This window comes from Rhinoderma darwinii, chromosome 4 (genome assembly GCF_050947455.1).
Source record: "Rhinoderma darwinii isolate aRhiDar2 chromosome 4, aRhiDar2.hap1, whole genome shotgun sequence".
Classification (NCBI taxonomy): Eukaryota; Metazoa; Chordata; class Amphibia; order Anura; family Rhinodermatidae; genus Rhinoderma; species Rhinoderma darwinii.
The window spans coordinates 10,514,798-10,540,662 of record NC_134690.1 but is presented as its reverse complement, the minus strand read 5'-3'; the positions used below and the strand labels follow the sequence as shown (position 1 = coordinate 10,540,662).

General features: G+C 43.8%; 1 protein-coding gene across 1 annotated transcript in view; it reads left to right on the top strand.

The window, feature by feature from the left end:
• Positions 1-9,992, top strand: part of CCDC25 (coiled-coil domain containing 25) — a 19,918-nt gene extending 9,926 nt beyond the window's left edge. Inside the window, exons 5-9 of the mRNA XM_075863796.1 lie at positions 587-664; positions 1,617-1,720; positions 4,089-4,291; positions 6,299-6,344; positions 9,858-9,992. Coding sequence (XP_075719911.1) covers positions 587-664; positions 1,617-1,720; positions 4,089-4,291; positions 6,299-6,344; positions 9,858-9,887 — 461 coding nt within the window. The 3' untranslated portion in view covers positions 9,888-9,992. The remainder of the gene's footprint in view (positions 1-586; positions 665-1,616; positions 1,721-4,088; positions 4,292-6,298; positions 6,345-9,857) is intronic.
• The last annotated feature ends 15,873 nt before the right edge of the window (positions 9,993-25,865 follow it).

Genomic DNA, 25,865 nt, shown 5'->3' with positions numbered 1-25,865 from the left:
TTTTTAATTTTTTTTTAGTTTTTACCGCATTGAAGGGGAATTTGTGGCACAATTATTTATTTATTTTTTTGTTACTCGTACGTTTTTATTTATTTTTATTTATTTTTAATTTTTTTTGGTGTTTTTTTTTTTCACCTCTATCTGCAGATCTCGCAGGGCCTCGTTTATTGCTTTACACGCTGCGTCCCATGTTTATTAATGTATTTGCTTATTTTATTTTTTTGTTGCAACTACAAAATAGTGTCTAATCTTCTGTGTGACACGTTGATTAAATGTTTGTGCCATTCACATCCGTTTTTAAAAGTCGAGTGAATAGTGGGAGTGGCTTACTGCGTGGCCAGGATTTAGGCATATTTATGCAAATGAGAAAAAAAAATCATCTCTCCTTCACACAGAATCTGGCGTAGATAACGTGACTGCATTTTAGCGAACATAAATGGCGGTAACGTAAGTTGTGAAAGATTTCGGCCGGGTTTTGTCTCTTAAACTGAGTCGTCCGTCTAGAAGTATTCGTTGGTCTCGTCAGTTGCCGCTGAGCGGACGGCTTGTCCCCGGGATAATATAAAAGTCATTTCCTGTGCGTTTCAGGGTCAAACGATAGACGATATCCCAAAAGATGTCCTGACCGACTGCGCACAACTGGTGAAGTCCAACAGCATCCAAGGTACGTGATGGCGTCTCCAAGTGGAACAAGCGGTTCTGTGAAGAATACAAAGCGACACGAAACATTTCACACGTTGCGTAAATACTGCGTTTTTTTTTTTTTTCCCCGCGACGGAACTTGTTTTGGAAAATCTGCACCGAATACAGTAGCAGCAAAGTGGATGAGATCAAACAAATCCCGTCCACACGCCGCGGGAAAACGTTCAGAAATTCTGAATTTTATTGCGCAGCAATTGTATTTACGTAATCGCTGCTGGTTTGTTGCGGGTTTTCCCCATTGAATTCAATGGGGCGGTAAATCCCGCAACAAATAGTAGTTGTTGCGGGTTTTTTGGCGGCGGGATCGCAGCGATTCCACTGCAAAAAACGCCACTCAAAGAAGAAAAAGAAACCTTATACTTACCCAGGAGTCTGTTCCTCCCTTCTGCCCGGCCTGCTGGGATGACACTTCATCCCATGTGACCACCAGCCAATCACAGGCTTCAGCGGTCACATGAGATGAAACGTCATCCCAGGAGGCCGCGCTGGAGGGCAGTTGTTTTGCAGCGAACATTTCAGGTCGAGAAACGGCACCACGGTTTGGTGCAGTTTTTCACCCAGAACTCCTTGCGGCGCAAAGGGTGGATACGCTGCCTGCTTTTACACAGCGTATCTGTCCCGTGTGAACTCAGCCGTACAGTATAGAATTTTTTTTTTTTATATATTCACTTAGTATCATTATCAGGACAGTGGATTCCCTCAGTGATACAGGACACAGGTCCTACATTCATGTCCGCACAGTGGGGGCCACATCTCCTGACCCGGAATAAGATTTCCCTGTGTATTATCCAGAGTATCACTTTAGGGGGTGCGATGCTGCCCCCTCTAGGTGGTATCCTCCCTGCTGGGGGCAACATCTTCATTTATTGTCTAGTGAAATCATGTCTTTTTTTTTTTTTCCCCTCCTCCTACAGGCTGCAAAATGGGCAACATTAATGTCGTGTACACGCCGTGGGCAAATTTACGGAAAACTGGAGACATGGACGTCGGTCAGATCGGATTTCATCGGCAGAAAGATGTAATTTGAGAATGGAGCGTTCAGTGTCAGTGTAGACCGCCGGCTTTTATTCTATTCTCGCTGTTCAATCATGAGTGTGACATCTTCCCTTACCACCAGGAGGGTCGTTTTCATCATTCGGGTATTTATGACGTGTTGAAAAGCGATGAGGAGCACTTGTAAATGTTAGTAGCTCCTCCCCCTACCCCCCCCCCCTTAGTCGGAATCTTCATTTCCGAAATTTCAAATAAGGTTCTAGAATAGAATTGTGAATGCATTCTGTAATGTGTCCAGCAGGTGGCGCCCAAGAGCAAAGTGATTTACATAGATACTCGTCTATCTGCGCAGGGAAAATGGCGCTACCTCGATGTGACGTTCGCCAAATTGGCAAATTTGCTGCAAGTTATGACCCTTGGACAATATATAGTTGGTCTAACCAGGGGCGCGCCAGCCAACAGTTTAAAAGCTTAGAAAATGTCACCAACACATTATACGTGTGGCCGACTAACCGACATGAGGATCAGAGGAAAGCCGTGATGTATTTTTGGAGGGGGAGGAGGCGTTTATTGCCCACATTTGCTCAAACTGTTTAACCCATTAAGCCATTTTAAAATTTTTTGTTTTTCACTCCCCGCCTTCCAAGAGCCATAACTCTAGATATATTACAACTCCTGCAAAAGAGAAGCCCTCACACAGTTTTTTTGGGTTTAGTTTTTACGGTTTTCACCGTGCGGTAAAAACGACAATTTAACTTTATTCTGCGGCTCAATACGATTCCGGTGGTACCAAATTTATATCGGTTTTTATTTACATTTTACAACTTTTAAAACAAAACAAAAAACTTATTTTTTTGCGGGACGAGCTGTGGTTTTTATCGGTATGATTTTTTGGTACGTACGACTTTTTGATCATTTTTAATGAAAAAAATATTTGGAGATCCAAGTTGATAAAAAAAAAACTATTTTGGTTTTATTTTTACCGCGTTTACCGCGTGCGTTAAATAATGGTATATTGTAATAGATCACTTTTTCCGGACGCAGCGATACCAATTTTGTTTACTTTTTTAAAAAAATTTACATTGCTTTAGGGTATGTTCACACGGCGGGGGTCCGTAACGGCTGAAATTACGGGGATGTTTCAGCCTGAAAACATCCCCGTAATTTCAGCCGTACCGGCATGTGCAGGCGCTTGAACGCCGCGTCCATTACGGCCGTAATTAGCGCTGCTATTCATTGGAGTCAATGAATAGCGGCTCCAATTACGGCCAAAGAAGTGACAGGTCACTTCTTTGACGCGGGCGTCTATTTGCGCGCCGTCATTTGACAGCGGCGCGTAAATTTACGCCTCGTGTGAACAGACAAACGTCTGCCCATTGCTTTCAATGGGCAGATGTTTGTCAGCGCTATTGAGGCGCTATTTTCGGGCGTAATTCGGGGCAAAAACGCCCGATTTACGTCCGTAAATAGGCCGTGTGAACATACCCTTAGAGAAAAAATGGGAAAATGTTTTTTTTGTTTTGTTTTTTTACTGCTCAAAACTTTATTTTATTTTTTTTTATTTGAAAAACTTTTATTTACCATGTTAGGAACATTTTTAGATTTATGCAAATTTTTTTTCTAAATGCCCAACTGGGTGTTTCTATTCTTCTACTTACCAAGTGGGCGTTGTGTAGAAAACTGCATGACTCGGACCAATCAGCGTCACACACTTCTCTAAAGCCCAGCTTGATCCACAGCACAGCGTGATATCGCGAGATCACGCCGCGACGTCACTTCCTCCCGCAGGTCCTTCACCAGAGCGACAGAAGGCTGAACAGACACCGCCTCCAGCCGCTGCAGATTCGGATAAACGTCCTGGCACCGCTGGAGGCGGTGTCTGTTCAGTCTTCCGTCGCTCCGGTTGAACGACCTGTGAGCGGAAGTCACATCACGGCGTCATCTCGCGAGATCAAGCTGTGCTGTGGCTCAAGCTGGGCTGCAATGAAGAGAAGTGTGTGACGCTGATTGGTCCGAGTCATACACTTTTCTATACAACGCTCACTTGGTGAATAGAAAAAAAAAACGCCCAGTTGGGCATTTAGCAAAATCTCTTTGATAATGACGTAACTTGCACATAATTTTGCTGGAAACGATTAAAGGGGTTTTAGAGGAATAAAAAAAAATTCTGATGTCTTACAGAAATAGCGCCACACCTGTCCAGTGGTTGTGTGTGGTATTGCAGCTCAGCCCTGTTCACTTAAATGGAGCTACGCTGTGATACCAGACACAACCCATAAGCAGGTGTGGCGCTGTTTCCATGTTTTTTCTAATACCGGACGACCCCCTTCAGGTATTGATTTGCTCGGTGCTCCGTGTAACATTATTAAGGATCTGTTTTATTTCCACATCAGGTGAAAAGTATCATCGTCGAGAAGAAATTTAACGAGATCCTTAATCGGCTGGAGAAAACGAAAGACGAACGTTTCCCCGACCTGGCGCAAGAGCGAGAATCTCGAGACCGGGAGGAGAGGAGCGAGAAGAAGGCTCAGATCCAGGAGATGAAGAAGAAGGAGCACGAGGAAGTGAAGAAGAAGAAAGAGATGGAAGAACTCAGGTGACGTTGCTCGGTCATCGGTTCCCTGGTGATGTTATATTATAAGGCCCTGTTCACACTGAGTTTTTGTTGGTTAAATAAAAAAATGTGTTCTGTGTCACCACAGTCTTGTAACTTTTTTATATTTTGTCATTGAGCGCTGCGAGGGCTTTGTTTTTTGTTTTTTTTCCGCGATGAGCCGTTTTTATTGGCACAGTTTTTTGGTTCGTTCGACTTTTTATTTCATTTTTTTTCTTAGCGCTAAAGTGACCAAAAAAACAACGATTCTGCGGTTCTAAATATTTTTTTTATTTATTTTTTTTACACCGTTCCCTTTGCGAGTTAAATAATGGTATATTGTAACGGCTCGTACTTTTCCAGACGCAGCGATAGCCATTATTTTACATGTTTTACATTTTGCTTCTCGGAAAAATAGAAAAGGGCGTTTTCATTAAATATATATTTTTTTTACACCTGAAAATGTATAATATTTTTTTATTTTTTTTTTAAACATTTTCTTAGTTCCCCCTTCAGGACTTGAACCAGCGAATGTTAGATTGCAGTGTATTGTCGTTTTTACAGGCTCCTGCTAAGCCTATTGACCGCGGCATTTAACTAGTTAAGTGGCCAGGGACTGCGTGATCGCTGTTCCTGGCCGTCAGAGCCATGCTGTCCGCCGTAAAACACAGCGTCTTATAGTCCGAAAAATACGATACATATATATATATTTACGGCGCTGTAATGGCACCGGTTATATAAGCCAACTCCTCGCTTTAATGGTTGGGATCGGAGATCATTTTGATCTTGCTCGTTTAACCCCTTAGATGCTGCAGTCAGTGCTGACTATGGCCTCTATGACAGCCAGGGTCCTAACATCGGCCCCCAGGTCTGCCATCTTGCTACAACCGAATGCATGATCTAATCCTCTAGTGGAACTGAAATAAAATTAATAAAATTGTTTAAAAAAATCTTAATACAAAGAGAAGCACCAAAAAAAACATTCCCAATAAAAAAATACTTTTATGTAAAAAAAAAAAAATAATAATTTGCATAGAAAAAAAAAAATACATAAAATTGGTGTCGCCGCATCCGCAACAACCTGAACTATAAAATGATTTTGTTATTTAACCTGCACGGTAAACGCAACAAAAACGAATAAAAAAAAAAACATTGCCAGAATTGCTCTTCTTCTTTTTTTTTTTTTTTTTTTTTTTTTTTTTGTTCATTTCAACGTAAAAAAAAAAAAAAATTGGAAATAAGAAGTCTTCTGTACCTGAGAACGTCAACCCATCCCACAAGAAACAAGTCCTCCCTCCGCTCCGTCGATGGAAAAATGAATGGCTTTCAGAATATGGGGCCTTTCTTTATTTTTTTTGTTTTATGCAACCCAAGAAAAAAGTGGCAAAATTGCTGTTTTTTTTTTTTTTTTTTTTTTCCCCCCCCCTCAAACATGCACCTAAAAAGGATGCCAAATAAAAAGAGGGGGGGGTCATTAAAGAAATTGGCAATTTCCATACCCACTATTAGGGAATTCTGAGTTAATAAAGGGAGGGTCCTCTGTTCAGGGTCCTCATCTCTTGGCCACCGTGGAGAGCGGTTACATAGAGCGTCTCTGGAGGACCCGTCCTGTATTACACAGACAGCACATTGATATGAATGGATGCTGTGTAATGCTTCATTTCTCCTGCGGTGGCGCTGTAGAGAAACTGAACACTTACTGCCAGGTTTTCCCACAGATCACAGCTGATCGCTGGGGGTCCCAGCAGGAGGAGACTTTGTGATTCGCTTATTGTCAAAGGATCGTTCTAACAAGTAGGAATTGTTCAAAGCGGAGACCCCCCCCCCCCCTTTAAAATCACAGCAGCCGATCATATTCTAGCTGTCGTATCTAGTGCAGGTTAGAAGATGAAGGTCACCCGATGGTTGTCATGAATATACAGTATTGTCCGGGTACGTGGGTCATGTCTATATTCACCAGTCCAGTATATCCTCCCGCTATATTAATACTGCCTCCTCCTCCTCCCCCAGGAATTACACTTCATTGATGAAATCTGAAAATATGTCTACAAACCAGGTAAGATGATGAGATGATGGTCCGACGTGTCCACACACCCAACACCATCAGATTCCTTCATTCTTTTTGGCCTTAAAGGGCTCGTCCTGTAAATAAAACGCAATCCTCGTATAGAGAAAAGTCCTGAAACTCAAAAAATATTTAGTGTTTTATTTCCTCACCATCGTCTAGATACCTGCATGCTGTCAGTGAATTGAAACATCCAGCTTTGATTTCAGAGGCTGGGAACTTGTCCTTACGTGGTCCTGCTTACACAGCTGCTCGGCTCGTTACAATGTATGGATGTAGGTCGGAGCTCTCGGCCTGACGTCTGACACAGGACAGGGATTTGTGCTGCTGCGTTCAGTTCCTAGACCAGGGCGACTCAGCTAGTTTTAGTGAGGGTCCGCTTACCGGGGTCGGCCGTCAGGGGGAAGATCCGGGCAGAACCTCCGCCCCCCCCCCCCCCCCCCCAACAGTAAAGATGTCGTCCTATTAACTTTTTGTAAACTTCCTAGAACTATTTACATCAAGATTTATTATTGGGAAAACCAGACCCCAAAATCAATGAAATGGGTTGTCCCTAGATCAAAAATGTGTCCCCTATTCACAGGTGACCCCCACCGATCACTAGAACGGGGGTCTGCGCTCCCTTTACTGCACTCAACACGAGAACGGGGACGATGATGTGCCCTACCGCTCCATTCAATGACTATGGGGCTGATGGAGACCGCCCAGCGCTGCACTCGTTTGCCATCATTCCCACAGATACTGAACGGAGCGGCACCAGGTATACTCCACTGCTGCTCCATTCCATGTCCGCGGTGCAGGGAGGCGGAACGGAGGGCTCAGGACCCCCCCTAGTGATCGGTGGGGGTGCCAGTGGTAGGACGATCAGACCCCTAAACGAATTCAGATTCCAGACCTGACCCTAATATTTATTCGGACACCAGACAAACAAATAACATAAATACCGCTCCCCGATGCTCTTCACACCCAGGTGCCGATGTCCTGTTTCTAGCCAGCGTCAGCAACTTGTGTGCCAGGCCCCGGAGACAGTTCCGCTCCGGACAGCAGACTTGCCATTGTAGGTGCATGGCGGAGACACTGCCCTTCACCAATGCAGCTATGACGGCGGGACGCGGGTAACTGGCTGCCCCGCTCTGGACTCCGGTTGAGGACCTCTGTCCTAGAGTATTGAATACAGTGTAACAAGCCTATGTGCTGTGTGAGCGGAACAGGATCGGCCACTTATAGTCCGTGTCCACACTTGAATAACTTCTACAGCCTTAGGCCTCATGCCCGCTTCAGTTTTTTCCTTCAGGGTGCTATCCGTTTTTCTGACGGCTATCACCCTGACCCATTCATTTCAATGGGGCCATGCACACTTCAGTTTTTTTTGACGGTCCCGTTGCTCCGTTCCGATCCAAAGTAGAGCATGTCCGAGGTTTGCATGTCAATGGGGCCGTCAAAAAAACTGAAGGCACACGGAAGGCATCAGTGTGCCGTCCGTGTGTGACGGAGCCGTTGCCTAGCAACAGCCGGGCAGAAGTACATTCGAGATATTAGACTAATCGGCAGCCACTTCTCTCTATCCAGCACTGATAGAGAGAAGAGGCTGCTGATTAAAATAAAAAGCAGTTTATTCTTATCTGGTCGTTGTCTTGGTGACGAGTCCCTCTTCTTCCTCCAGTCCGGCCTTTCTGTATGACGCGGCAGTCCATGTGCCTCTGCAGCCTGTGATTGGCTGCAGCGGTGACATGGGATGAAACGTCATCCCAGGAGGCCGGACAGGAGGAAACTGCAGGGAGTTCTGGGTAAGTATGAACTGATTTTTTTATTTCGTAAATTGTATTTTGCGAGCGCCGAGCATGGTCATTCTTCAGCGCTAGTCACTGTCCAGGGTGCTGAAAGAGTTACCGCCGATCAGTGCAGCCCATTAACTTTGTCAGCACCCTGTATAGTGACTAGCGCTGAACAACCCTGCTCTTTCAGCACCATGCTCGGAAACACGGACTGCACACGGAAATCACACGGCCGCTAAAACGGGCACACGGATCCGTCAAAAACGGCCGTGAAAACGGTGATGGAAGTGTGCACGAGGCCTTAGGCTATATTCACACGACAGTGAGAAACGGCCGTTTTCAGAACAATGATGTTCTATGGATGTAGTCACACGGTTGTTTTTTTAACGGCCCGTGAATAATGGCTGTCAAAAAAAAAAAAAAGAACTTCCTATTTTTGCCCGTTTTCATGGCCAGACGGCCCCCATAGAAGTCAATGGATCCGTTTTTAACGGCTGTCAATACAAGTAACCACTGTTAAAAACGGATCTGTGACATGGGGGTTCAAGAGGTAAGGGAACTATTGGCTCCCTTGCTGGCTATCGGCGACGCGATGACACATACTCACCGATGCAGCGCCGTCCTCTTCAAGTGTGGTCTCAAGTCTCACGGGTTCTGCGAAGGAGACGAGATGACGTCATCACGCCACCTTCGCAGAACCCGTGAAGACGAGAGGCCACACGTGAAGAGGACGGCGCTGCATCGGTGAGTATGTAGGGCATTCAGGCGGAATTCAATGTCGGGTATTGGTGCGCACACTACAAGGGGAGTGTGGCGCTAGTGCGGGCGGCATTGTCAGCTGTAGCATGGAATACTGACCGTTGATCAGTTTTTACTGGCCATTTTTTTCAGTGCCGTGTGCATGAGGCCTTACACTGGTTGGAACTTTGTTATTATAGTTCTTGGTTTAAAGAAGTTGTCAAGGATTAGAAAAACATGGCTGCCATCTTCCAAAACCAGCGCCACGAATGTCCACGGCTTGTGTGTGGTATTGCAGCTCAGCCCTATCCAAGTCAGTGGAGCTCAGCAGAAATACCAGGAACAACCCATGGACAGAGGTGGCGCTGTTTTTGGAAGAAAGCAGACATGTTCTTCCAATCCTATACAGTATCTTTAAAACATAACCTGCTGGTTACCTGCAGCCACCACTAGAGGGAGCACGGAACTCAATGATAACATAATGATATAAGCTCCCTCTAGTGGTGGCTGCTGGCAGCCAACATGTCGCTTTTAGATCCATGACTTTGCAGGAGATTTGGAGCTGTGTATCAGGAAAACAGAGCTCCGACTGCTAGAAAAATATATTAAGAAATGAATCGGCGCACATTTTCTAACCTAAAAATGAGATGGTGATAAAAGGTGGACGTTCACTTTGTTTTTGTCTGATTATTGCGATACATTATTATATTGATAAATATTACAAATTCATGTGGTTTGATACGTTTTGCTTTGCTCGGTATTTCTAGCCTTTGGTTTTGCTTGCCACTTATGCGCTACCTCCACACCCCCCATCCCCTTTCTTTATCTAATGTCCCAGGTGGCATGACAACCACTTTCCCGTGAAGCTTCCTCTTTGGTCCGGTTCATTGTCATACCCCGCCCCCGAGGCCCGCTGCTAGGTGTATACTCGGTTATCAGTGTGACCACGATGAAGCAATATAATATTCTGACGGCAATTGTTTTTCCGCAGGACGGCAACGACTCCGACGACTTCATGTAAAGCGGGCAGCGCCGGTCGCCACAGAGATATGAACTATTTTACTTTTGGTCCGGAGACCTTCTACTCAATGCCAAAATAAACAGAATCTCTGCATCCGGTACTTGCTTTACTGCTCCTGCCTGACTTCTTTGCCATGAATCCCTGTGGGGTTGGTGCTTGGGGGGGGGGCACTGTCTTCATGTATCTTGGAGGATTTGTGGGGGAGGGGCCTCTGGCATCCCCCGGGCGGAGTATGTCTATTTCCTGGATTGCACACCACCCCCTGTCCATAGCTTTGCTCCATGCCAGAAGCCTCTGGAGACAATTGTGACTTTATAAGACGCCCGCTGCTGCACATTATGAACTTGACCGCCCATTGGCAGCTGCTGGAAGGAAGATTTTTTTTCCTCTCGACCCCTGTTGGATATTTTTGTTTAGTCTCCTGGACCTCGCTGACATTAATCGGCATCTTCTTGCTGCGTGTCTCGATTTGGGTGCATGGAATGAGCAAGTTTGTCAAATAAAAAAATTATCGCTGTAGGACGGGTCCGTTCTATTTTTAATGCTGTGATATCCGTGTACATGGGGTCACTGGAGGCACTTGGTGGTCCAGTGGGTGGTATGGGGCTGGGAGCGGGGGTGGGGTTTATATTCCCTGATGTCCTATTCGGGTAAGTTGTATGGCAACTGTAGTACCTTCATTGTCCACTAGGAGTCCTCAAATGACTGTCCGAACTGAACTGTGACTATTCCTTGCACTGTACATGTTACTTTTCATGCTATAATTTGCTGTTACTTTATATTCCGCCATGCAGTTACGCCACAGAGCCCCCAATATCCGTGTTTCCCAAGTCCGCACAGCCCTTGCCTTTCTACGTTCCGCCCTCTTGAGCCGCAGGCAGGAAGTTACAGGTACGCTCCTGCACACTAGTAACGTCCTGCTCCTAAGGTGATCTGCACGGGAAAATGTCTTCCCAGATGAAGTGATCTGCCATAGATTTCCTCTGCCGAGACAGATGCATCATATACTGGGGGGCGGCCGGACTCTCCTTCATAGTTAGGGGGGGGGGGTCTTAGGGGGTGTGCTGTTCCTTTAAGAAGCAAACCATAGTATCCCACTGCGATTTGAGCTCCGTTCAGTAGAACTCCAGGAGACCCGGTTATTGCATCTGTAATACTGAATCTTGAATTTGGCCTTTTATAGAAAGTGCTGAATGAAATCATGGGATTGATGGTCCAATGGGAGTAGGTGAGCGGTGCTATGCCGATTTTTATGTTTTCGATCACATCATAGCTCTGTGGTGGTCCCTGGCCAAAACATGAGAGTAGTAGTTCTTCCCTTTTCTTGCCCTAGAGCTCCCAAACTCCCCAGCTGTAGATGCTGGTCCCACCACCTTTTCATTGGTGAATTTTGTGCATCCCGGATGTCTCTAGACCAGTATTCTTAAAGGGGTTGTTCCATCAATAGAAATTGCAATATATAAACTCAATATACATTTTAGAGTAACTTTTTGTAAAGTATTGTTATTAAAAAATGCAGAAATATGGTAATCTGCTTGTAATCGTGCCCCCTGGTGTTCATATTTACAGGTCTCTGCACGTCATTCTAGTAAAGCTCTGTTAGACGCGCAGCTTCTGCTCTTCTAGGTGACACAAGAAAGCCGACCAAGGGCAGTAAGAGACTATATATACAGACTGCAAGCAGTGAGGAATAAGCCATTAGATAAACACCTCACTGCTTGTGCTGAACCATAGCCCTTATCTCTATCCCTGATAAGGAGGAGCGCAGCACGGACTGGTGAGGAGGTTATCTAATGGATTTAACCAGGGGCGTTGCTAGGGTCTTAAAAAATCAGGGGCACAGGCCCCCCGAGACATATTTACCACCACCACCCCCCCCCCATAAAAATAAATACATTTTTACATACATATCGGAAACAGCATATCTCTAAGACTAAGGTTCCTATAGCTGCACCGCTGGATAGAATTGGATGCATTGTCTCAGCAGACAGTATCACACATGATAGGATTAGATACAGTGGCTCAGCTCACTGACATTTCGGCTTAAGCGCTGGACCTAGGAAAGGTAAGTATAAGAATTGTTTTTGCTTTTCTATGTGTTACTAATTTTTTGGGTGTATTTGCGATTTTTTTTATTTTTATTTTGTATTTTTTTATTTTTTACATGTTCGGTAGTTTGACTACTTCGGATTCGAGGACGACTTCAATAACTTTGTTTTTTGTTTCCAATAAAATGGATAATGAGGGTTGTGTAGTTTTTTTTTTATTTCAATAAATGACTTTTTCCTATGTGTTTTTTTTTTTTTTTTTTTTTTTTAAACTTTATTACTACCACCTTAGTAATGGTCGTTGGCTGATTGACAGCATCCATTGCTAAGGCGGGGCTTAGTGTTAGCCGGTGCAGAGGCGAACACTAACCCCCATTATTACCCTGATACCCACCGCCACCAGGGGTTTATTTTATGACATAAGCCCCAGTTACTATAGTAAATTTCTATAGTTGTGCGGGGGCCGCGGCCCGGGTGCATTCACGACCGCTACGACCACTGTAGCAGCAGTTGCCCGGGGCACTGGGCCAAAAATCTGGGGCTTGTGCCCCAGAGGTCCGGTGCTAGCGACGCCACTGGTTTTAACCCTTAGTGCTTGAGAAGTAGAACGAAGACATATGTCTGGCCTTAAAGATATGCCTGTTTCTTTAACTGTATTGTACGGTGCATGCACAGCTGAGATTCCTTAGAATGACGTGTAGTGGCCTATCTATACATGTGAACGCCAGGGGGCGCTATTACAAGCAGATAATTACCATATTTTTGCGAGAAAACTTGTTTTTTTTAATAACGATACTTTACAAAGTTACTCTAAAATGTATATTGAGTTTATACATCGCCATTTCTATTGCTGGCACAAACATGCACGGATCTAAAGATCCTACCGTGAGTTACTCCATATTTACACTGGAGAACAAAAAGTCCGAAAGCTCCAATGCTACTACAACTTTTCCGGCTCTAGACTTTTGTCCGGGTTGCGTTTCGTTGACATTGTCCCCAGTGGCTGAAGCTTCGGCTCCTTGGACTATCAGCCGATCCCATAGAGCTGCTTAGTCCTGTGTTTTCTCCATCAACGTAGCGCTGAGATGAAGAAACTTGAAAGTAAATTGATGATCATAATGAGAATTTTTTTTTTCCCCTGTGACTTGAACTCTATCATTAGATCAAGGCAGTGCCCCCAGCAGGGAGCGTTTGGTAATGACTAACTCCTAATGAGGCTTCACATCCCTTTCCAAGTCGTATTTACGGATCACTTTCCTGGACTATTATTTTTCATTCCATGACAAAGATTAAATCTTGACCCTAGGGCTTTCTCTTAAGAAGTGCCAAGGCTTTTGCTGCAACCCGCCCAGGTCACCCCTTTTGCTTTCAGCCAAAATAGAGCTGGAGGGGCCTTATTAACATTCTGGGCTGGGTCTGTTTGACACATGAGGTCGGTTTTCACAGATTCCTGCGCATATCCACAATGTGTCTCACTAAAGTGCTATTTCCTTGTCTTCGTATCCTGAAGCATAAGAGAAAATTAAAAGCAGATGAGAAGAGAGTGAACCAGGGATGCAGCTCGGCTACAGCGTGCACGGCCGGTATATAGCGTATAGTTACTAGTGAGATACTTTAAAGGGGAAAGTGCCTTCCTCACATTCCTGCAGCCTGTTGTTTTCCTTATTTCTTTCCTGCAGGATCTGCTAAGTCACCCCAAAAAAATCTGTCTAGAATAATACAATGAAAAGTAGGACATGGGAGGGGGATGCGGCTGCAGTATTAGTGTCTGAGAATTATGCTGTGAGAGGGGAGGAGGGGGATAATGCAGTCTTTTCCTCCAGTCAGTGTGTGAGCCTTGTACTGTGAGGGGGAGGTAAATCAGTGGGATAGAGAAATCTGATTGGTCAGGGCACGTGTGGAAGAGCCGGTCCACTCCGCAAACATTGAGAAAGTTTATATTTCCAAAAAGCAGAGGGATGGAAAAAAACACAAAGAAAATCTGCAGATCACACACGTATTCTACGTGAATCGTCTTCATCTTCACAGGGAGCTCAGCCGAGGGTGCAAAGCACTCGGCTAAGCACTTCTGCACCTTCGTTTCAGCAACAGTGAGGGTCGCCGGACCCCCACCGATCCAAAGTTACTATTTTAACTTTATTTCATATCATTCCTTTTAGTCCTACTAGGGAACTTCACAATGCGATCTTCTGATCACTGATAGGATGCTGTAGGTTACGAAGCATACCAAAGCATTACTGCCTGTCAGTGTAAAACTGACGGGAAATTTATTAGATCTTTGTTAGGCCCTCAGCTGCCATGGCAACCAATCATCGGTTAGCTTTTGCTAGCCTCGGCCAAGTGACCGAGAGAGCCCTCTCCATATGTCAAACCACCTAAAGGAGTTTTCCCATGAGAGATATTTTTGACATATCAACAGGATAGGTCATAAATGTCAGATCGATGCGGGCCCACTTCTGGGACCCGCACCTATCTCTAGAACGGGGCTCCCTATACCCCGTTCTAACTTTTTGTGCTCACACTGACTCCCAGCAACTTCCTGATTACATGGTCGGGAGTAACGGAAACAGCGTAGCATGCGAGCTACTCTGTATCCATAACTACTATTCAGTTCTAGGGGACTGATGGAAACAGCCTAGCTCAGTGAGCTGCGCTGTTTCCGTAACTCTCGACCATGTCCTGACAATATAATCAGGACGTGTCTGGTAGGCAGCATGAGCACAAAAAGCTAGAACGTGGTTTAGGGGACCCCGTTCTAGAGATAGGTGCGTGTCCCGGAGGTGGGACCCGCATCTTTCTGACATTTATGACATATCCTGTGGATAATGTCTCTGATGGGAAACCCCTTTAAGTGCTGATGACGGCGGGGCTTAAGGGGTTAAACGAGCGGGAGCAGCGCTTTCTCCGATCCCGTCCGTTGCAGCGGGAGTCCGGCTGTCAGTCACAGCCGAGCTCCTGCGGTGATCGCGCACATGTATGGCTGAATGCGAGAAGCGGACACTACCAGCGACGTCCACTACCGGTCAAAAAGTTCTAGAACGCCTCAATTTTTCCCGCTTTTATTGATATTTATAGTTTAATGTCTCCAATGTGCTTAGAAGAAATAAACGAGTTAAGAGGAATAAAAAGAATGGATTAACTTTGTTTCAACAAATTAAATCTAGATTATTGGCTCTCCAGCGTAGCCGCCCCCAGCCGATATAACGGCTTTGCACAATCGAGGCGTTCTTTCTACGATTGCATTCAGATATTGTTCAGAAATTTCTTCCCAAAATTGTTGCGGAAGTTTCTACAAACGTGTTGCGCTTGTAGGTTCCTTTACGTTCACCCTTCTGTCCAGTTCTTCCCAAACAAGCTCAATGGGGTCTGAGTCCGGAGACTGCGGAGGCCATCCCATTTTTTACAGCCTCCCGGCTTCTTAGGTAGTTCTGACATAACCTAGAGGTAAGTTTTGGATCATTGTCTTGCTGTAATATGAACCCCTGACCAAGAAGGCGGACACCAGAGGGTATTGGATGGCGCATCAAAATGCCTTTTCGTCCGGTGTGCCAGTAACCCTGTGCAGGTTGGCAACTCTGGATCTGGCAAAAGAGCCCCGGACCATAACGCTTTCTCCTCCATGTTTGACAGTCGGGGGTCACACACTGATGAAGCGCCCCTTCACGTGCTCAACGCCGTACAAGAACCCTGAGGGATGTACCAAAGATGTCACATTTTGGTTCATCAGTCCACAAGACTTTCTACCACTCTGGAGTAGTCCGCCGGAGCTGCTGCTTGGCCCAGGCAAGTCTTCTTTTTTTCTTTTTTTCTTTTTCTTTTTTTGTATGTTGAAATCTTAGCAGTGGTTTTTCTACTGATACTCGACCTGTCAAACCTGCAGATGGAAGTCTTCTCTTCACAGTTGAAATGGAAACGTGTTTATGTTGTGCTGCATTAAGCTGGGTTTGAAGATTTTGTGGTGTGAGGCGCCGATCACGCGAACCGTTGGCTCTCAAAAACGTGTCATCTGATTTTGTAGCGGCCTTTGGTCCGCAGACCTCTTCCTGTCAATTATAACCCTAACGCCAGTTCATCAAGTAATGTAAATAACGTGTTGCCTTTATTCTATGGGTTGGTACAATTATGGCAATACCAAATATGTAGAGGTTTTATTTTATTTTAAACTTTTTTTTTTTTTTTTGCTGTACACCTTTTTTTTTTTCTTTTTATTTCACATTATTTTAATTTTTTTTAGTCCCACTAAAGGATTTTAATATGCGATCCGCTGATCTCTTCTGTAACGCTTTGCTATACTTGGTATATCTAAACATTACTGGCTGTCAGTGTAAGGGTATGTTCACACGACAGCGTCCATAACGGCTGAAATTACGGGGATGTTTCCGCCTGAAAACATCCCCGTAATTTCAGCCGTTACGGCATGTGCAGGCGCTTGAACGCCGCGTCCCTTACGGATGTAATTGGCGCTGCTATTCATTGGAGTCCATGAATAACGGCTCCAATTACTGCCAAAGAAGTGACGGGTCACTTCTTTGACGCGGGCGTCTATTTACGCGCCGTCATTTGACAGCGGCGCGTAAATATACGCCTCGTGTGAACAGACAAACGTCAGCCCATTGCTTTCAATGGGCAGATGTTTGTCAACGCTATCGAGGCGCTATTTTCGGACGTAATTCGGGGCAAAAACGCCCGAATTACGTCCGTAATTAGTGCGTGTGAACATACCCTAAAACTGACAGGCAGTCTATTAGGCCGTGCCTCTGGCATATAGAGATGACGGTCATGGGGACCTTTTATTAGACCCCCAGCTACCTTGGCAACCTGTTAGCGGCCCATGTTCACATTAGCAGGCCACCCATGGATGGGAAAATTACTTCGATACCGCTGTTGCTTTTGACCACAGCATCTAAGTGGATAAACGGCCGTCATCCGAGGTGACAACGGGCTCCTTTTCCAATGGCCGGAATTGGAGTTATCAGCCGAGCAGCCACTCCTTCCGGAAGGGGACAACCATGTCGGGCTTATTTCGAGGCACCATGAAAAGGAGTATTCATCAGAATAAGGCCACTACGTGACCTCTGTAATAAGGCGTATTGGTCACTAAGGAGTTAATCTACAGAAAAAGTTGAGTTGCTTCTTATATACATGACATCACTTCGTAAATAAGTAAATGGGACTGAGCTGCATTACCAGGAGCAGCCACTACCAAACGCACGGTGCTGTGCCTGGTAAACAAAGTAGAGGATAGTTGATTGGTGGAGGTGCCGGGTTCATAGCCGATAGACCATCAATATCATAGTCCCGGAAGCACTCTTTAAGCTGTTAGGTTTTTGGGGGATGTTTGTCCACAAATTTGCTGACTGTTTCCCATTTAACCAGCAGATATTGCTTATGATTTTATTCCAAATTTTTTGAAAGATTTTTTACTTTTTTAATTACTTTTAATCTCAATACAGAACAACAACAAAAAGAATGCATAAAGTATGGTCACATATCATGGTAGAGTATACGGAGGTTGTGTGTAAGGGTTTTCCCGTGGCACCTGGTGATTCTCAGAAGTTGGCAACTATAAGCGAATTGTCAGACAGCCGCTCATCTTCACCAATCGTGCATAATAATGGGGAACTGGGCATGTCTACAGTTTCCATAGTCGATAGGTCATAACTATTCGTAGGACTCTCTCAGGATGTAGCTGAGCTGAACGTCTGCAGAATTTCAGTGGAAAACCCGTAATCTGCAGGACTTTGCTGTTCTGTTGAAACAATAAATATGAAATAAATCCAGGAATGTGCCGACACTTGGGAAATGTTTTGAGACTCCGCTGCATAAGTGGAAGTAGGGACTGGAAAGTGACTATTACTGCAGTGTAGGGCAAGTCCTAGGGAGTGACTGGGATTAACTGGACCATAGAAGAATCAGAAAATTCTAAAACCATCCGGCGGGTAACATAGCAAGACCATGATCCGAAGCACGAAAGCAAATCTACCGCAGAATGCATCCAAAGGAACAAAATGAAGGCAGTGGAGCAGTCCAGACTCAGGCCTAACCCCATTAAGAAGCTGTGGCCGAACCTTAAGGGTAGGAACGCGCAGAACGGAATCAGAATGAATATGCTGCGAAAAACTACACCCCGTGTATCCGACCTGGTGGCTGAAAGGAATTCCGTAAAACAAAAAAGGTGCGGTTTTTCGGGCACCATGTCCGCTGCGGAAATCCCATAGCAGTTAAAAGAAAAAGATTTCAACTTCCCTGCCTGTAGTCTCGGTGACGCGTTTCTCTCTTCTGAGCGCAGCCCGACCTCCTGTGATTATGCTGTAGTCCGTGTGACCGCTGCAGCTGTCACATGGGATGAGAAGATCACGTCTCTAGGACTACTGAAGGGGGTAAGTGTGTGCTTTATTTTGCAGCGTTTCCGTCGCAACGTATAGCACTTTGTTTCTGGTTTTACCACCCAATTGAATTCAATGGGGAAAACCCACAACAGAAGACTGATCTCCACTCATCAGAAGTGTTTGGTTGCTCTTAAAGGTGATACAACCAAGTATTAGGTTTAATTTTTCCGATGGGTGTTACAGGCGTTGGATATGTTGTGATGGCTCGTTTTTATCTCACGATGGTAAAACTCGCTAAGAAGAGACGGAGGAGTCTCGGGAAATTCCTAAATCTAAAAAAGGTCAGTCAGGCCTAGACAAAGTCCTCCCGAGAAACATGGTGGTCTCCCCGATACGTTCAGCTAAAATGCCGCCGGTTCCATGTATTGCCCCTCTCTCCAGGTAATTTATTAAGCGAACTCTGACCCCAGCTTTATCGCTGGTCATGCAAGATCTTACTACTGACCATGCCGATCTCCGCCAGATGGGCCATAGAGTAGAAGCTCTGGAGAGCGCCCAGGCACCACTTGTGGATTTCAGTCTAGCCATGGCTCAGGTGGACTCTCTGTACCAAGCCGTAACACAGAAGATCAGGAAAATCGCAGTCAATGTAAAAATGGGAGATTTAAGGGACCCCCTGAGTCCGTAGCACATGAGACCCTACCGAAAGCTGTCACGCAATTATTCACAGATCTATTGGGAACAGACAAAGCAGCAATGACTTCAAGAAAACACATCCATCGTAGCTTAAAGAGAACCTTTCCCCTGTCCATACATGTACATCTGAGTGCAGCATGTAATGGGCAGGGCTGCACAAAATCTGGGGCACTTTAAACATTTTTCCTATCCTCCGTTATTTAGATATCGCTGCCATTATATTTGGCGCCCAATATTTAAATAACCCCCTGAACTGTCACTGGGGCGTGTAACATCGCTGTGACACTGTCCAATCAGCTACGGGCATCGTCACAGCAGGAGCTGGAGAGAGGAGAGCGCGCGTGGGCACACGAAGCTCGGACCTGTGCGAGCATGCGCGCGCGCTCTCACTCTTCTCGTGAGAGATCACACAGTGTTGTCGTCCTTGTCTGCCGACAGCTGAAGAGTGAGTGCGAGCGCGCGCGCCTGCACGCACACGTACGCGCACAGCGCATTTGCCGCTGCCGAAGATACTTCGCCGCCATGGAACAGAAGAAGAATTCACTGTTCCATGGTGGCAGCGTTGGAGCTCCACATGTGTGCGTGTGCGCGCACACGCTCTCGCTCTCCTCTCTCCAGCTCTTGCTGTGACACTGTCCATAGCTGATTGGACAGTGTCACAGCGATGTTACACGCCCCCTAGCCAATTACACACCCCATTGACAGTTCAGGGTGTTATTTAAATATCGGGCGCCAAATATAACGGCAACGATATCTAAATAACGGAGGAGGATAGGAAAAACAATTCTAGTAAGACAGGGTTTTTACAGCCCTGCCTATTATGGGCAGGTAAAAGGTTCTCTTTAACGCCAGCTCCAAAATCCGGTGATTCTTCTAGTTATGTTATACGTGGCCTCCTCGGCTACATAGACAATACGGACATGCTAAAAGCCCCAAGGGAAGACCAAGATGTCCTTTATCAAGGTACCAAAATCCTTCTATTCCGAGACCTTTCAGCGTCCACGTAAAATAAAAGATGTTTAATAAAACCTTTAGTCTAAGTTCACGCTGAGTTTTTTGACACGGAAACCGCGCCAAAAGACTCGTCAAAAACGGCCCGAAAATGGCTCCCATTGATTTCAATGGGAGGCGGAGGCGTCTTTTTCCCGCGAGCCCTTAAATGCAAGATGGTGGTGTCTAATGTTTTGGCCACTACACGTCTACTAAGAATGGAGAGCAAGGAGTGGAGAGTTGCTTTTTTTCTGGGGGATTGTTCAGATTGGTGACATATATATCATCCTTGTGTTTATCCCTCTTGTTTCTATGGAAAGGTAAGAGACCTAGTCTGGCTTATAATAGAAACCACATGATGGGGTTGTCCTACCAGACATATATAATTACTATAAAGCAGAGGTGTTGGTAATTTGTTTAAAAATGTAGCCCCCTCTGGTGACCCCCTCCCTCCTCCTCAGATAAACCACCATATAACACATTTCTTGCAAGCCAATGTCTTCTTTAAAACCTGCAAATACGTCTTCTCTGAATTCTACCCTCTTAGTGAGCCTGTATGGATAGAAAAACGTATCCTCTCCGTAGATGTTCCCAACAAAATCATCTCCTTACTTGCAGGAAGGTGAAGAGGGGCCATATGTGATGGTGTTGTCCCTGTACGGTGGAATGTATGGTAGTATAATTCCTGTATGTTATATATGGTGGTATGGTCCCTGTATTCTATTCTATATAGTGGTATGTTGGTACATATGGTTCCTGTATGGTAATATATACGGTGCTACCTGTATGTCGGTAGATATGGTTCCTGTATGGTAATATATACGTTGCTACCTGTATGGTGGTAGATATGGTTCCTGTATGGTAATATATATTGTACTACCTGTATGTCGGTAGATATGGTTCCTGTATGGTAATATATACGTTGCTACCTGTATGGTGGTAGATACGGTTCCTGTATAGTAATATATATGGTGCTACCTGTATGGTGGTAGACATGGTTCCTGTATAGTAATATATATAGTGGCACATGTATGGTGGTAGATATGGTTCCTGTATGCTAATATATATGATGCTACCTGTATGGTGGTAGATATGGTTCCTGTATGGTAATATATATGGTGGTACCTGTATGGTGGTAGACATGGTTCCTGTATGGTAATATATATATGGTGCTACCTGTATGTTGGTAGATATGGTTCCTGTATGGTAATATATATGATGCTACCTGTATGGTGGTAGATATGGTTCCTGTATGGTAATATATATATGGTGCTACCTGTATGGTGGTAGATATGGTTCCTGTATGGTGGTAGACATGGTTCCTGTAAGGTAATATATATGGTGCTACCTGTATGTTGGTAGATATGGTTCCTGTATAGTAATATATATGGTGGTACCTGTATGGTGGTAGACATGGTTCCTGTATAGTAATATATATAGTGGTACCTGTATGGTGGTAGATATGGTTCCTGTATGGTAATATATATGGTGCTACCTGTATGTTGGTAGATATGGTACCTGTATGGTGGTAGACATGGTTCCTGTAAGGTAATATATATGGTGCTACCTGTATGTTGGTAGATATGGTTCCTGTATAGTAATATATATGGTGGTACCTGTATGGTGGTAGACATGGTTCCTGTATAGTAATATATATAATGGTACCTGTATGGTGGTAGATATGGTTCCTGTATGGTAATATATATGGTGCTACCTGTATGTTGGTAGATATGGTTCCTGTATGGTGGTAGACATGGTTCCTGTATAGTAATATATATGGTGGTACCTGTATGGTGGTAGACATGGTTCCTGTAAGGTAATATATATGGTGCTACCTGTATGTTGGTAGATATGGTTCCTGTATGGTAATATATATGGTGGTACCTGTATGGTGGTAGATATGGTTCCTGTATGGTAATATATATGGTGCTACCTGTATGTTGGTAGATATGGTTCCTGTATGGTGGTAGACATGGTTCCTGTAAGGTAATATATATGGTGCTACCTGTATGTTGGTAGATATGGTTCCTGTATGGTAATATATATGATGCTACGTGTATGGTGGTAGACATGGTTCCTGTATAGTAATATATATAGTGGCACCTGTATGGTGGTAGATATGGTTCATGTATGCTAATATATATGATGCTACCTGTATGGTGGTAGATATGGTTCCTGTATGGTAATATATATGGTGGTACCTGTATGGTGGTAGACATGGTTCCTGTATAGTAATATATATAGTGGTACCTGTATGGTGGTAGATATGGTTCCTGTATGCTAATATATATGATGCTACCTGTATGGTGGTAGACATGGTTCCTGTATGGTAATATATATGGTGCTACCTGTATGTTGGTAGATATGGTACCTGTATGGTGGTAGACATGGTTCCTGTATGGTAATATATATGGTGCTACCTGTATGTTGGTAGATATGGTTCCTGTATAGTAATATATATGGTGGTACCTGTATGGTGGTAGACATGGTTCCTGTATAGTAATATATATAATGGTACCTGTATGGTGGTAGATATGGTTCCTGTATGGTAATATATATGGTGCTACCTGTATGTTGGTAGATATGGTTCCTGTATGGTGGTAGACATGGTTCCTGTATGGTAATATATATGGTGCTACCTGTATGGTGGTAGATATGGTTCCTGTATGGTAATATATATGATGCTACCTGTATGGTGGTAGATATGGTTCCTGTATGGTAATATATATGGTGCTACCTGTATGTTGGTAGATATGGTACCTGTATGGTGGTAGACATGGTTCCTGTAAGGTAATATATATGGTGCTACCTGTATGTTGGTAGATATGGTTCCTGTATAGTAATATATATGGTGGTACCTGTATGGTGGTAGACATGGTTCCTGTATAGTAATATATATAGTGGTACCTGTATGGTGGTAGATATGGTTCCTGTATGGTGGTAGACATGGTTCCTGTATGGTAATATATATGGTGCTACCTGTATGTTGGTAGATATGGTTCCTGTATGGTGGTAGACATGGTTCCTGTAAGGTAATATATATGATGCTACCTGTATGTTGGTAGATATGGTTCCTGTATGGTAATATATATGATGCTACGTGTATGGTGGTAGACATGGTTTCTGTATGGTAATATATATGGTGCTACCTGTATGGTGGTAGACATGGTTCCTGTATGGTAATATATATGGTGCTACCTGTATGTCGGTAGATATGGTTCCTGTATGGTAATATATATGATGCTACGTGTATGGTGGTAGATATGGTTCCTGTAAGGTAATATATATGGTGCTACCTGTATGGTGGTAGACATGGTTCCTGTATAGTAATATATATAGTGGCACCTGTATGGTGGTAGATATGGTTCATGTATGCTAATATATATGATGCTACCTGTATGGTGGTAGATATGGTTCCTGTATGGTAATATATATGGTGGTACCTGTATGGTGGTAGACATGGTTCCTGTATAGTAATATATATAGTGGTACCTGTATGGTGGTAGACATGGTTCCTGTATGGTAATATATATGGTGGTACCTGTATGGTGGTAGACATGGTTCCTGTATGGTAATATATATAGTGGTACCTGTATGGTGGTAGATATGGTTCCTGTAAGGTAATATATACGATGCTACCTGTATGTTGGTAGGTATGGTTTCTGTATGGTAATATATATGGTGCTACCTGTATGTTGGTAGATATGGTTCCTGTATGGTGGTAGACATGGTTCCTGTAAGGTAATATATATGGTGCTACCTGTATGTTGGTAGATATGGTACCTGTATGGTGGTAGACATGGTTCCTGTAAGGTAATATATATGGCGCTACCTGTATGTTGGTAGATATGGTTCCTGTATAGTAATATATATGGTGGTACCTGTATGGTGGTAGACATGGTTCCTGTATAGTAATATATATAGTGGTACTTGTATGGTGGTAGATATGGTTCCTGTATGGTAATATATATGATGCTACTTGTATGGTGGTAGACATGGTTCCTGTATAGTTTTATATATAGTGGTACCTGTATGGTGGTAGATATGGTTCCTGTATGGTAATATATATGATGCTACCTGTATGGTGGTAGATATGGTACCTGTATGGTGGTAGACATGGTTCCTGTAAGGTAATATATATGGTGCTACCTGTATGTTGGTAGATATGGTTCCTGTATGGTGGTAGACATGGTTCCTGTAAGGTAATATATATGGTGCTAGCTGTATGTTGGTAGATATGGTTCCTGTATGGTGGTAGACATGGTTCCTGTAAGGTAATATATATGGTGCTACCTGTATGTTGGTAGATATGGTTCCTGTATGGTGGTAGACATGGTTCCTGTATGGTAATATATATGGTGCTACCTGTATGTTGGTAGATATGGTTACGGTATAGTAATATATATAGTGGTACCTGTATGTTGGTAGGTATGGTTTCTGTATGGTAATATATATGGTGCTACCTGTATGTTGGTAGGTATGGTTTCTGTATGGTAATATATATGGTGCTACCTGTATGTTGGTAGATATGGTTCCTGTATGGTAATATATATGGTGGTACCTGTATGGTGGTAGATATGGTACCTGTATGGTATTTTATATATGGTGGTATTGTAACTATATGTTTGGTAGATATGGTTCCTGTATGGTAATATATATGGTGCTACCTGTATGGTGGTAGATATGGTTCCTGTATGGTAATATATATGGTGCTACCTGTATGGTGGTAGATATGGTTCCTGTATGGTAATATATATGGTGCTACCTGTATGGTGGTAGATATGGTTCCTGTATGGTAATATATATGGTGCTACCTTTATGGTGGTAGATATGGTTCATGTATGGTAATATATATGATGCTACTTGTATGGTGGTAGATATGGTTCCTGTATGGTAATATATATGGTGCTACCTGTATGGTGGTAGATATGGTTCATGTATGGTAATATATATGATGCTACCTGTATGGTGGTAGATATGGTTCCTGTTTAGTAATATATATAGTGGTACCTGTATGGTGGTAGATATGGTTCCTGTAAGGTAATATATATGATGCTACCTGTATGGTGGTAGATATGGTTCCTGTATGGTAATATATATGATGCTACCTGTATGGTGGTAGATATGGTTCCTGTATGGTAATATATATGGTGCTACCTGTATGGTGGTAGATATGGTTCATGTATGGTAATATATATGATGCTACCTGTATGGTGGTAGATATGGTTCCTGTATAGTAATATATATAGTAGTACCTGTATGGTGGTAGATATGGTTCCTGTATAGTAATATATATGATGCTACCTGTATGGTGGTAGATATGGTTCCTGTATGGTAATATATATGGTGGTACCTGTATGGTGGTAGATATGGATCCTGTATGGTAATATATATGATGCTACCTGTATGTTGGTAGGTATGGTTTCTGTATGGTAATATATATGGTGCTACCTGTATGGTGGTAGATATGGTTCCTGTATGGTAATATATATGATGCTACCTGTATGGTTCCTGTATGGTAATATATATGGTGGTACCTGTATGGTGGTAGATATGGTACCTGTATGGTATTTTATATATGGTGGTATTGTAACTATATGTTTGGTAGATATGGTTCCTGTATGGTAATATATATGGTGCTACCTGTATGGTGGTAGATATGGTTCCTGTATGGTAATATATATGGTGCTACCTGTATGGTGGTAGATATGGTTCCTGTATGGTAATATATATGGTGCTACCTGTATGGTGGTAGATATGGTTCCTGTATGGTAATATATATGGTGCTACCTGTATGGTGGTAGATATGGTTCATGTATGGTAATATATATGATGCTACTTGTATGGTGGTAGATATGGTTCCTGTATGGTAATATATATGGTGCTACCTGTATGGTGGTAGATATGGTTCATGT